General features: G+C 36.7%; 1 protein-coding gene across 2 annotated transcripts in view; it reads left to right on the forward strand.

Annotated features, from left to right (window-relative positions):
* The first annotated feature begins 10,050 nt into the window (after positions 1 to 10,050).
* Positions 10,051 to 14,352, forward strand: part of LOC110380639 (DENN domain-containing protein 2B) — a 75,846-nt gene continuing 71,544 nt past the window's right edge. Inside the window, exons 1-2 of one of the 2 annotated variants that reach the window (XM_064042736.1) lie at positions 10,051 to 10,255; positions 11,577 to 12,788. In XM_064042736.1, the coding sequence (XP_063898806.1) occupies positions 11,709 to 12,788 (1,080 nt within the window). In that variant the 5' untranslated portion in view covers positions 10,051 to 10,255; positions 11,577 to 11,708. Of the gene's footprint in view, positions 10,256 to 10,679; positions 12,789 to 14,352 lie in introns of those variants that run through there. The other variant, XM_064042735.1, reaches the window with a different exon arrangement.

Consider the following 14,352-nt stretch of genomic DNA (forward strand, 5'->3'; position numbering starts at 1 on the left):
CTCTGTGCCGGCTAGACTTCAGCGAATGATGCTTCGCGTGCAGCGTTATGACTTTCAGGTAAAGTATACGCCGGGAAAATATATGTTTGTTGCCGACACTTTATCTAGGGCCCCGCTTCCTGATTTATTAAATAATAAGGTATCGGAGGAACTCGAAGAACAGACATGTTTCTTAATACAAAACCTAAGATTTAGTGGTGGTCGGCTTGAAACTGTAAGGGTGCATACTGAACGAGATGAGGAATGTCAAACTTTAATTAATTATGTATTGAACGGCTGGCCCATTAACAAGTACAATGTGAAAGAAATAGCTCGCCCGCATTGGAGCTACAGAGAGTGTTTGGAATATGTTGATGGAACGTTGTTAATGAATAACTTGGTATTTATTCCTAAAACACTCAGGTCGGAGATGATAGAACGCGTGCACGAGGGACATCTCGGTATAGACAGGTGCAAGAGGCGTGCGCGTGACGTCATGTTTTGGCCAGGGATGTCACGCGACGTGGAGCGCGCTGTGCGTGCGTGTCGAGTGTGCTCGCTGCATGCACCCCTGCCGCAGCGCGAGCCGATCATAGCACACCACATACCTGGGTTACCATGGGCAAAGATAGGCTCGGATATTTTTGAAGTCAATAAGAAATATTTCTTGATACTAGTCGATTATTTTTCAAATTTCGTGGAAGTTTCGCCGTTAACAAGTATTTCTTCAAAGCAGGTGATATTAGCCATGAGGGATCAATTTGCCAGGCATGGCATACCCCAGGAATTGATATCTGACAATGGACCTGCCTATTCCTCTAAGGAGTTTAGAAATTTTGTTGAGAACTGGGGATTTAAGCACTCGACATCGTCACCTAATTATCCGCAGTCAAACGGACGTAGTGAGCGTGCAGTGCGAACAATAAAAGGCTTGATATCCAAGTCAGTACATTCGAATGAAGATTTCTATTTAAGCTTGCTTAATTACAGAGCAACGCCACGAGATGGCATAGCGAGCCCTGCCCAATTGCTGATGGGCCGAAGGTTAAATACTCGTCTTCCGTGTCACCATAATAAACTGTTGCCAGAAAGGGACAATACAGCTGATTATAACAACTTGATACGAAATCAAATTAGAAGCAAATCGTGGTACGACTCTCGTGCCCGGCCGCTTCCTGAATTAAAAGTAGGCGACAACGTTGTGGCGCTGGAGGGGCCGCGCCGGGAGTATGCGCGAGTGCTGCGGCGCGCGGCCCAGCCTCGCTCGTACTTCGTGCTCGATGGTGCGGGCAGGGTGCTGCGTAGGAATCGTAGGCACCTAGTGAGGGTTAGTTCTCCTGATCCTGAGCCGTCTCCCGCGACATCGTCGCAACAGACGACTTGTGAGGACGATGTCACCCAGGAAGATACTGGATTAAACCATTCTTCTAGCGAGTCGGAATGTTACGATTCCTGTCCTGAACTATATGATAATATATCTCCAAAATCATCAGTTGGCCAAATACAAAATAAGCGAACTGAAAGGGCAGCTGCAAGGGTAGCTAAAGAAAAGTTAAAATTTATGAATTAATTACCTAAACCCCCATATTTACCTACTTATTATTATAATATTAATTCATTGAATAATGTCTTGATCAGGTTGATGAGTAGGTATTAATATGTTCATTTTGCATGTTTGCTTATAATTGAAACCAATTTACTTTGTGGAAAGAAAAATATATCTATTATTGTTGTATCGTACTTCTATTATTCTATTAATATTTTAGAATGTGTGTAATTAATTATTATGTAGATATTGTTACACTCTTATTTTGTTTTAAGATGGTTGTAAACAATATGAGGGATATGATAATTATATGTAACGTGTATTACTGATTCCCATTTTGAGTGTAAAAGCGATAAGGTAGGTAATTAGGTATATATGTATAAATAACTTGCAGTATTAAGTTTAAATTAAAATTGTATTGCAACTAAATATAGCTCCTATTCCTTGGGTCACATCATTGTTACTGTACTTACTTATGTTTTTATTTTGTTGCAACTTGTATGGTTACTATTTAAGTATGCTAAGCTCAACCTACATTAAAATGTTATTGTTAAGGAGGGAGATGTAGCATATTTAATATTAGTGAAGTTGAGGGTGTCTCGAAATAAATCAGTCTGTGTCAAGCTATCTTGTTGTTTTACTACACCAACTGCAAACTTTTAGTCGGCCGATAGTTTGTTTGGACTCATAAATCAGTATGAAGATGAATGGCAGTACGCACATTACAAAGATCAGGTATTTAGCCGGTATCAGACCGACTGAAAACTTTGATTGGAATCAAGATTTTCTTTAAAAAGTGGCAACCATCGCTCAGCTTTCGGCCGACTGTATAGTCTATAATATGCGGGTACTATAAACTCCTAGTCATGTGATATACATTATACAATACAGACCTCTTAATTATCAATTTTAATCAAGAAACTGGTTTCAGTATTTCTCACGATCATTAACAACTATGTATAAGAACAAAATTACAGATATTTTTATGTAAACACTGAAAACCAGCCTTGTAATTCATGATATAAATAAATAAATCATCTGCCTAGCATTAACCAACTATATCGGGGTCGGCTTACAGTCTAACTGGATGCAGCTGAGTACCAGTGTGCCACAAGGAGCGACTGCCTATTTGATTTCCCCTTCTCTGTTATTTGAGCAAAGTAACACACCCTTGGTAAGGCTAGTTGTCAGACTTTCTGGCTTGTGACTACCCGTAACGACTACCAAAGATGTTCAAATGACAGCCCGGACCAGTTTAAACATGGCTTCTGAAACACGGAACTCTTCTTAATAGGTAAGTCACCCATCCAAGCTGACCTTATGACCATGACCGTGGGGCTATTATTTAGCCACGAGCTCCTTTATATACACGAATAAATGGAAATATCAATATTAATAAGCCTATAATGACGTTTCTATAGGATTATAACAACGTATTCTTAAAAAGCTAAACAACGTCATGCTTTTTTCCTACAAAGATATAAACGCAAAGATTTACATATTATATTCTTCAAATCACACCCGAACTCTACTGCTCTTTTATTCGTAACTACATATATAACCAGTCTTACCAATTGCTTTTGGGTTGCCTGGGTAACTGGGTTGAGGAGATCATATAGGCAGTCGCTCCATGTGGCACACTGGTACTCAGCTGCACCCGATTAGACTGGAAGCCGACCTCAACATAGTTGGGAAAAGGCTACGCAGTACCAACAAATGATTATTCATTTTAAGTTCTAAATTAAAATAGACATGACTATCAGAAAGAGTAATGTGATGTGATGAAAAAATTCTTCTACATATCTATAAATTATCATATAATTGATAATCTAAGGAACTTATAGATAAAGTTAAAACCAATATAACAACAGTTTTTTTCTTAGAAATTACCATAACACGTTCAAAGTTCTCTATTAACATATAATATTGACAAGAAACTGATAATTGTAGTAATAAATTAATGATCGTTGGCTATTTGACCCTTGTTTCAAATTATTTATTGATCAGGTAATATATGGGTGATCATCACGTCATGATGAGTTCCTCTCTGTTACGGAACACACGTTAAAATTAAATCTTCAAACTCTGCCGGGGCTACGGGATTGTTCGCGCGAGTTACCGCGGCGCTGGTACATAAAGGGCTCAAGAAGGAACATGGTGGGTTTCAGTCAGTAAGAGTCTGACACTCCCGAGCGCTGCGCCCACAGCGGGAAGGGGTCATTTGATGATTTTGCACCAAAAGAAGGTTAATAAAATTGGTGGGTCCCGGCTGCCATTTGAACATATCTCGAAGACGTTACCGGCAGTCGGAAAGTCTGACAACTAGTACCTATTACCGCTTACCCCCTTTAATTTGCATTTTTTAAAAGTAAAGGACATGGGCTACTTTTTATCCAGGTGCGGTAAGTAGTCCTCTCGGGATGAGATTGGAAAATACGCGATATGAAGAAGAATGTAGGTATGTATGGCAGCAAGGATACCTACCTGCCTACCCCTTTAAAATGTAACTTTGAAGATTTAAATTGAAAACCTTAATTAGAATTCACACCAGATCTTATTAAGCTTACTTTTGTAATTAAATCAAAAAGGGTCTTTTTATTTCTACAAAAAATCTTTTTATCTACCTACTCTTATTACAATTGGAATACATGGTCGTTAATTAGGTTAAAAAACCTATTTATTATATTATGTAACGATTTTATTATCATCAAATTAACATGTTTCAAAGTACCGTTAATGTCCAATGTCAATTATTTTTTATTATTATAACGTTTTAAGCTATTGGAATGAGCACAAAATATCATATTTTGGCTGTTATTGAAGAACTTTGGCAGTCGTTACGGGTAGTCAGAAGCCAGTAATTCTGAAAACCAGACATACCAAGAGGTTGGGTTGCCCGGGTAACTGGGTTGAGGAGATCAGATAGGCAGTCGCTCCTTGTGGCACACTGGTACTCAGCTGCATCCGGTTAGACTGGCAGCCGACACCAACATAGTTGCTAAAAGGCTCGGGAGGTGATGACATTATGTATAATACATGTGCTAAGGATTAATATTATATAAAATGTAATTTAAAATAATACGCAACAAAATATGACGTCAAAAATCAAAGATTACAAACGCCTTTAGGCCTGTATTACAATATAATAATATGACGTTATTCATGAATATTAACTATCCACTTACGTCAAATCCAATCGCATAAGTCGATTGATCAAGGCCACTCTACTTCCCGCGGTCATACAGTGGATGGGTGACCATCGGATTCACCTTCCTTGATGCTGAAAACTGTCGAATCTTTCGAAAAGGTCACAATGGACTACGAAGGAACATGGTGGGTTTTAGTCAGTAAGAGTCTGACACTCCCTCACGCTGCACCCACAGAGGGAAGGGAAGACATTTGTCCATTTCTCTGCGGGATAGAATTAAAAATGAGGAGATCTACAGAAGAATTAAAGACAATGACATAGCTTGAAAAATTGCAAAGCTGAAATAGCAATGGGTAGGGCACATAGCTCTCAGAACAGATGACCGATGGGGCAGAAAAATTCTCGAGTAGCGACCACTAGATGGACGGACGATCTGGCCAAGGTCACCGGGAAGCAGTGGATGCGGGTTGCTGAAGATCGAGCAAAGTTGCGAACCTTGGGGGAGGCAGCAGTCCAGCAGTGCAGTAGCTATTTTCACCCTTTCATACCATTTAAAGTTGTCTCAAAAGGGCTTTAGTCAGTGTGTTTTCTTCAGCCCCGCCTTCCGAAATACCTCGACTTTGTAATCTATAATTAAATATTGATTTAATAATACTACGTAGACAAATATGTTTACACGTAAATATACACTAGTATTACAAAGAGGAAACGTTCTTTTGTTTGTTTATTTATTTGTTTCCTTTAGGCCCCGAAACTATTGAACAATTCTTGCAATGTTGGGACTCGGCTGTGGCCGGTTAGACTGAGAGCCGACACCAACATAGTTGGGAAAAAGCTAGGCAGATAGCAAACAGGAGAGAGAGAGGGTTATATGGTAAACGACTAAAGTCAGGGAAAACAACTAGTGCACAGTATGTTTATCATACACTTGTCCCCAAATAGTTCTAGAAGAAAATGTGACGTCAAAAAAAAAAAAAAAACTGCGAAATAACATAGTTTTTGCTCCGTCCATTAAAATGTCCAACTTATTAATTAGTCAAGTTAAGCTTGTCGAATAATAATATGTTTATGTCATTCGGTACTATTTTAAACTAGCTGTTGTTTTGTCGTGTCGGATTGTCGTCCCATCGCGCTATGAGAGTGAAGGACTAGTGAGTGCACCTGTGTCCAAGCAAATGAGCGTGCACTATAATATGTCCTGCGCCGCTGGCTGATCTCCTTGTAAATCAGCAAAGATTTTTGATGTAAACTGCCAAGTTTGCAACCGCATTTTTATGTGTCAGTAGGCCAGGAGTATATAGGCAGTATATTCCACAGCTATGCAAAAATAGAATATGAAGGATTGCTCTTTGGTAAGATGTAGTATCTACGGTCTGCGAACAGAAGTTGAGGACCAAACTATATGGTGCACGTTAGGGAAGACACAAATACCTACAAGCATTAGGTATTAAGACCTCAAGGTCTTACCTAGGGGTATCAGGTTGCCCGGGTAACTGGGTTGAGAAGGTCAGATAGGGCAGTCGCTCCTTGTGGCACACTGGTACTCAGCTACATACGGTTAGACTGGAAGCCGATTACAACATAGTTGGAAAAAGGTTAGGCAGTTGACAGTTATTAAGACTGAATGTGTATCCTGTTTCTTTTTCTAAAATCAAGTCTACACGTGTTAGTAACAAGAATTGCAAAAAATAAATTTTTATGTTCATGAGAACTGGAATTTATAATTATTAGTTATTATATTCGAAACATTTACAATTATTATACAAGTCATAATTTCAAGTTATTAAGAACTAGTCCTAATTTGAAAATATTTTTTTTGTCGTAAATCTGAGTTTAGGCCTTGACTTTGGGCTTCGGCCATAAATTAGAGACTTTTCAATTAACTTCTAACCTCTCTTATCTTTAAAGTTGGTTCTGCCAGTGACAAAAAAAAACCTATGTCCAAAAAAAAATTAAACTGACTTCACAAAACACTGAAAGGGACAAAATATTTTTTTCAAGAGAAAAATCAGGCGCAATACCGACATTAACGTGCTGTCCAACTCCAATGCAAGGGTATATCAATCACCAACGTCCAGACTACGGGCTGCTTTGTGGAAATTTCGAAAACCCACAAATTTCAGCCCGACCCGGGAATCGAACCCGAGACCTCGTGCACAGCAATCTCGGCCACTAGACAAACGACAGATATTAAAGTAAATAATACTATAAATATATGTATTAATTTAATAGCTAAATGTATTTATAGACACAAATAACTACCGTTGCTATCTTCAATCTACAATCAATTAAGTATTTTTAGAAACACATAATTTACTGACAAATTGCCTACAGATACACTAATTAGCCTGTCTATTCTTAAATGTATTTTAATTAATTAAAAATCTACATGTCTGTTCCGGGTGTGATCATTTAATACGAAAAACGGGTGATCAAAGTCAAAATCAAAATAATTGATTTATAGTTGTCTGCAAAACATGTTATGAGGAGGGTTGATACGCATGCAACCAAGTGTGTGCTTAGTACGAATGTAGATGGATGGAGAGGAAGAGGAAGACCCAAGAAAAGATGGATGGATTGCCTGAAAGATGACATGAATAGGAAGGGAGTAAGTGTCAGTATGACGAGTGACCATTTACTTTTGTCTTTACTAACCTCTAACGTCATTGGTTTCTTTCCATGTTTTTTCTAAGCTAATAGAAATAAATAATATTGACATGTCTATTTATGATGTTAAAACTATCTCAAATGCTATTATTAATAATCTTGTTTAATTATTTTTTAGTCTGTGTCTTTTTTCTAGTTATATTCTAAACGAAGGGACGAATTTTGAGAGCACTTCTGCGCAAAAATAGCTAATGCTATAAAAAGTACCTACAGGAGTTTGTTCCACCACTTCTTCCCAGCAAAAACACATAGGAAGTGGTGAAGGGCGGGCGTTTTGGGGGCTGTCTTTTGTTAATTTTGACGTTCAAAAAATGCTGATTTGCAGCAAAGATCGATATCAAATCCAGTCATTTTTTTTGTTCAAAATAAAAGATTTTGAGTTATTTTTGTGTGCTTTTGAACGCATTCATCTCGGGATTTATTGAAGCGATTTGAAAAAGTCTTTCAGTGTTAAATATACCATTTATGAGGAAGACTAAAAAGTACTTTTTGTCTAGGTGCGTGATCTGATTTCCACCGGACGCAGCCGAAATCGCAGACGTAAACAAATTAGTCATTAATCCTACTTAGATCTAAAAATATATTCTTAATTACTATATATGATGTTTAGACATCTTCGGTCAGTAACCTAAACGGTTAACGTTATTCATTTTAAAAATAATGAATAACATAGCTGAATCATTTGTTGAGGTATTTATAGCTTCTTTAGGTTATTTTCTATTCAATTTAGCATACGTAATGGAAAAGTACTAGGCTATAAAAAAGTAACTAATAATTCATCTTTTTAGCAATAGTATACCTATGTTTCTATGAACCATTAACGGCTCTAATCTTTAAGCCCGTTACCTGGAAAACCGGATACCCCTTGGTAAGACTGATTGTCAGACTCTTTGATTTCTGAATACAAGTCAAATAATTATGATAATGTACTTACTGAAATTCCTCCTGAAACAACTGCTTGTAAGCTATGCTAAACGACTAAAGGTAAAGGTAAAGGTTGTCTGGAAGAAATCGCTATTTAGCGATAAAACCGCCAATTGTACTGTTCTTTGTGTGTTGTGATGTCCTGTGTATTGATTTTCTTGGTGTAGGTACAATAAAGTATAATCTATCTAGCTACTTCTAGTTTATGCTAATAGGTATTATAAAGCTAGAGATTTTTCGTTTGCTTAGAATGAAGTGTGATTGGTAAAATTATTTTAGCGTTACATAGCCCAATTTATCTAGGAAGACTATAGAGTCCTTACCTGCGCCCAATGTAGTAGAACGCTGGTAAAACCGCTGGCAGAAGCTTGTAACAAATTAGTATTTTTGCGAAGCCAGGCCTCTTCTCACACAGAGAAGGCATGAGCATTGCTCACCAAGTGCTCTCAAAGCGGACGCAATGTCATACTTTTAAATCCATATTTTCTCTCGAAGTTTTCCTTCGTAAACATATAAACAATGACATAATACTATTAGGTACCTATTTCGCAGGACGAGTTTTCAAACATTTAGGTATACCCATAACGTAGTAAATAATGGTTTTTGAATGACATTTAGTGTCCTTGTCATTCAAGTTCCGCCCATGAAATGATGGTAAGGTTAGGAGGTCAACTTGAAGATGTTATTATTGCCAATTTTCGTGTGATATAACGATTTTTTGTGGCACTATTTAGGTATATTTATTATGTGAAGTTAAGGTAAATAGGTAGTTAGTTGGATAGGATGTTTAGTCTAGATGTTGTTTTGTTACATTGTAATTAATCTGTGGCGGATCTATAATCGTAGTAGGTACTGTGAGTAGGTATGCTTGCGAGCATACCCACAGGTATGCAGCATACCCCCGTAATTTACTTCAGACGACTCACTTACCTATTTCTTCTTTTTATGTACTCCCTTAATACTCTCTTATGTACTTCCCATATACTTAAAGTTCCAATGTAATAACTCCATTTTACCGTATATATATATTTTTTGTACTACTACCCGTATGTACTCGCTTATATACCCCTGTGTAGGTACTTCTTTCTTTATGTATTACCCTCGCAAACTCCCTTACACATTAACTTGCTTACCTATTCCCTTAGTAGGTACCTATTTACTAGTGTGTAGTAGTGTTATCAGACACATCTGATTGTCAAGTTTTTAGACGCATGCCTACAATTTTCGAAAATAAGCCTTTACTTCTCAGAGTTTCCATCATCAGATCCTGGACTTGATGACAGTGGTACCATTTGGGAAGTAAGTATACCCTTTCAAACAAGAAAATAATCTTCGGATAAGTTGGTAAACACCGAAGATATGCTCGAACAAACATAAAAAAAATATTTTTAATGTACAATTCAAAGTGGCATCTGTCGACAATCATCGAAATCAGTAAGAAGCGCAAAACAGTCATGTCAAAGCCTTATCCACTCGACAGTAGATGGCGATTTACAGAATTACGGAACGTGGTTTTACTATTCGTCCAGAGATGTCGCTGGCACCAATTTACTTAGCTAAGAATATGTTCGGATATCTTTAACAATAAGAGGGAAAAATTCTTAATTTATACAATGAGTAATAAAAATATATGAATTTAATAAATAATAAACTAATAGTTGCAATTTAATTTCTGACTGGCAAGGCTTTAGTTTTGCGCTTGTTAAAATGTAATTATGTTTAAAACAAGTTTCTGTATAACCACAGATACGAATATCCGAACGAAAAACAATCTCAGCTGCTCGTTATCTTGATAAAAAAATAGATCCCAAATACGGGGAGATTTTATCTTGACAGTGTTATCAAAAATAATATTTTTTTGTAAGTTTGGAAAAAAATACTATTACGAACTGGTTTTTCTTTTTTCTCTATTAAGTTGGTTTTCAATTTGTTTGGGTGTGAAATTGCCGTTAATTCATCATCGAAAACTACATTACCTATTGTGAAAATTGGTAAGTATTTAATACACAAATCTCACATATGTCTTTATCTTTCTTAAGCGTATCATATCTTTTATAAATCACGTGTAGTGGCTTTGTGTGATTTAAATGTGAGTAATAGAAATAAATCAGTTTTACAATTTCAAAGTATTTTCGTCCGCGTCATACATAAGCGGGTAGGCACGCAGATTAATAATTAAGTTATAAATATACAAGGAAAATTATAAATAGCACTTCCATCTTAATAGTTACGTCTATTCTTGTACGTCATGAATGTCATCCCAATGGATTTTGAAATTATTACTCCTACATACTTTCCGACTTCTAGTTTATGCCTGTGTAAGGTAAAATTAAACGTTATATTAATTACAGCCCATAATTTATTAGTCATTTGCACTGATTCATAGTTACTTTAGTATTTAACATCGTCAGTTGTGCTACTGTCACTAACATTAATTGAATTAAGGAAAAACATTGTAAATTCTGACTCATCTCACCGATTTAGTATTGATCAGTGATAATAATCTTAAAATGTTACAATTTAGAAGAGTGAAGATAAAAATGTGTTAATTCATTTATCGTTTACTCAATCAGAAGATAAAAATAACTTTCTCCCGAGATGATCGGGCAGATTTTTCTTGACGTCTGGCAATACCGTTAAGTGCCATGCCGTGTCCGCCGTACGACGAACGAGCAACTGTTTATGTAAACTTTCTGTCAAGTGCATTGTGTTTCAAAATAGTTAACAACGAGTAAAATAACAATTGACGTTCCACTTTCGCAATTAAAACTATTGTATCGTGCAACTTCCTACGTATCGCGGACTTTTAGATAACACAGTTTACAATCATTCCATGATTAAAACTGTGAGTGCCTTGAACCGTGTTTTGAAAAAAAACAAGCAGTTGTTTTTGATTCGTTTTTTAAATTCGAAAACAAAATGGGTGAAAAATATGTGTTAGTTTAAAAAGGGTCGAATAAAAGCGTCGTGTGTTAAATTAGTGGTAACAAAAATGTATTATGCCGTATCGAAATGATATCTGCAAAGAACAGAGTGCAAGAAATAAAGAGTAAATTCGAGAATTTGAACAGTGAAAATATACCGAAGAGGGCTGAGTTGCAGTTGTGTAAACAGAAAAGCGTATTTGTATCGAACTATGGGAAGGAAAACAATGAAAACATTGATTATGAACTATCGTTTAATAAGGACAATATCGAGAATGAATCAGAGAGTAGTGACGAATGGACGCCTAAACCTAATTCCAGTTACTTATACAGTAAAAACGAAGTGAGGCGGAGTGCCAGTGAAACTAAGAACTCTTTATCTCGGCAGACCAGTGATCCTGGGAAGAAGCTGCATAGGAGCCATGCTTTCCGGTGCGACAGGAGCCAGAAAATAGCCAACAGCCCCAAGCGACACGACAGTTGCAACGGTAGGTCAGAAACCAGTGATTTTTCTCTCAGAATGGAAAGAAAACTGAGCAAAGACAGGCTGAAAAGGCTTGGGAACTTCTTGGAGGATCAAATGAGGAAGGAGAATTTTGTGCCTCAAAGTCAAAGTACCTTTGTGCCTCAGTCCGAATTTGTGGAAATTGTCGGTCAAGTCCGAGAGGTAGATGGGCAGTTTGACTCCATTCCTGATTCGGAAGTCCCTCAACATATTTTAGACCAGTATGCAACCATTGTGAAACCTAAAAGAAAGGAGAATGAGAAACAGGAGGCCATGACTGACAGTGGAGTCAGTTCCGAGACTGAAAACGTTGAGGAAGACAAAAATGGCCGAATCAAACGGCTCATGTCACAATTTGAGAAGTCTCCGGAAAAAACTCATCTAACAAACCTTCAGGCTATGGACCAGTTCTGTGATTCCAGTGAAACAATACGCCTGGAGCGTAAAAATCCACATTTAAAACTAACCGATACCTTAAAAAAGGCTTTGAAACAACCGTTGCCTGCCGGTCCTCCGCCTGCAAAGCCTCCAAGAATCTTCAAAGCGCCAACAATACCTGAAAACACAGAACAACAAAAGAAAGAAGCGAAAAGAATGTTGGAAAAGCTCGAAAAAGTCTTACAGAAGCGCGAAGGGACAGTAGACACACCAAAAAAGCCGAAAGAAATACACTACTTATGTACCGAAATTTTAGACATAACCAATCGTACGTTACTGCCGAACCAGACCTCGGATCCGATATCTCGTTGCATAAATTCTCTCAACTGTGCCATTACGAACAACTCGACGTCCAGTCTGCCGTACACGAGACTAAAATCGGACGAAGAGAAACCGTGCGGTGCGTGCAAAACTGAGACCACCGAGCCACAACCTGATGTGTGTTGTAAGTGTAAAAATAATGAGGACAAGGATGGTTTTAAATGCCATTTACAGTGCGAGTGCGGAGTGAAAACTTCTACGTTTTACGTGGAAAATGCGGAACATATATATGATGTGCCGTGTGACGATGATAAGCCTGTGCGTGTGAATCCGTATGGAACGTTAAATGTGGTGACGAGTAAGAGCTTAGAGGATTTACGGACCAAGACTGAAGAGGTAAGTTGTAGAATAGTAGTTTTTCAGTTATTGTAGTATGTAAGTATCTAAATTATTGTATGTTAGGTGTCTTTGGAAGTTTTTGATTGTTCATTTTTGAACTTTGAAAATCAGTGACTAATTTTACCCAAATATTATGACCCTAGTTTTGAGGCTAATGAACAAAATATTTTAAAATCACTACTTACTTCAATTTAATAAGTTGGGTGTTTTAATGCATTGCCTAAAATTGTATAAGATTTCAACTATTTCTACTGTAACCAACAATGTTATGGAATGCTTAAGTTATAAACAAATAATACCAAAAAGTTACCAGAAACCTAAGATTTTATAAACATAACATAGACTTTTATACTATGAAATAATATCAAGATTTTATCACACACATATTGCATAAAATTAAACCTTAAGGGCCTTACTACAAAAACTTTAAACCCTGTCTTACACTTGTCTAATAAAATTTTGGCTGCAAAATGAACCATATGTCAACGTCATAATTTGACATTTTTTTAGACAAGGCATAAACTGACGTTTAAAAGTTTTTGTGGTAAGACGGTAATAATTTAGCCTGAATTATGCCATAGATTTAAATATGTGGCACAGACGTTAATTCATTACCAAATTATGTAAAAGATTATGCGAAACTTCACATTAATGTGGTATTTAACCTAAATGTGTTAGAACAATGACTGCCTTGATAGTCTAGTGGTTGAAAGTATGTTTTTTTTCACTGTGCAAAAAATCGAATATCTAAATGTGTACCTCCATTTTCGGTCGGTCAATTACTTAATTTTGCAAAGCTACCTTTTGTTTTCGACTTCTATAAGGCTATGTTTTAAGTAATACATAAATGCTATTTATAGGATAAACAGTATCCTTAATATGAATTCTCAATTCCCAGGTCATTTCTCAATGGAATTCTTTGAAAATTGGTCCATCAATCAATCAATCTGGGAAAACTTTCACTCTTAATATTATCAGGATTTGTATAAATGCAAAAATAATTTAAAATAGCTAGTGTAAAGTGGTAGCTTTTCATGATCAGCTTAGGTTTTTTCAACTATACATATTGAGGTCAGCTTCCAGTCTATCCATATGCAGCTGAGTACCAGTGTGCCACATGGAGCTACTGCCTATCTGACCTCATCAACCCATTTACCTGTGTCCCAGCATACACAATACTCCTAGTCTACCACTAGTCTCAAAAAAATAAAACATCAATAGTAAAATTCAAGCAGTTCCATAGCTAAGATAAACAGACAGACAGATAAAGTTATGCATGTATTCTAAAGTGCATTGATCTCTGAGTCACTGTGTAAAGTTAGCTACAGTCTTTCACACAATTTTGTGTGTATTACAGTATGTTTATTAACTTAAACTGTGTTAGGCAAATAGTTTTTTGTAAGCTTATTTTAAGCTTTCAAAACTATGCTTTATAGTTCTCCTATTTACCTATATTATTAATCTACTTACTATTTAACGATTTAATAATATTTGGTACCACCTAGGTTCTATGCAAATAAATGTTTCTTTCTTTCTTTCATTATTACGTCATCATCTGCTA

The sequence above is a fragment of the Helicoverpa armigera genome, chromosome 29 (genome assembly GCF_030705265.1).
Source record: "Helicoverpa armigera isolate CAAS_96S chromosome 29, ASM3070526v1, whole genome shotgun sequence".
NCBI classification, from domain to species: domain Eukaryota; kingdom Metazoa; phylum Arthropoda; class Insecta; order Lepidoptera; family Noctuidae; genus Helicoverpa; species Helicoverpa armigera.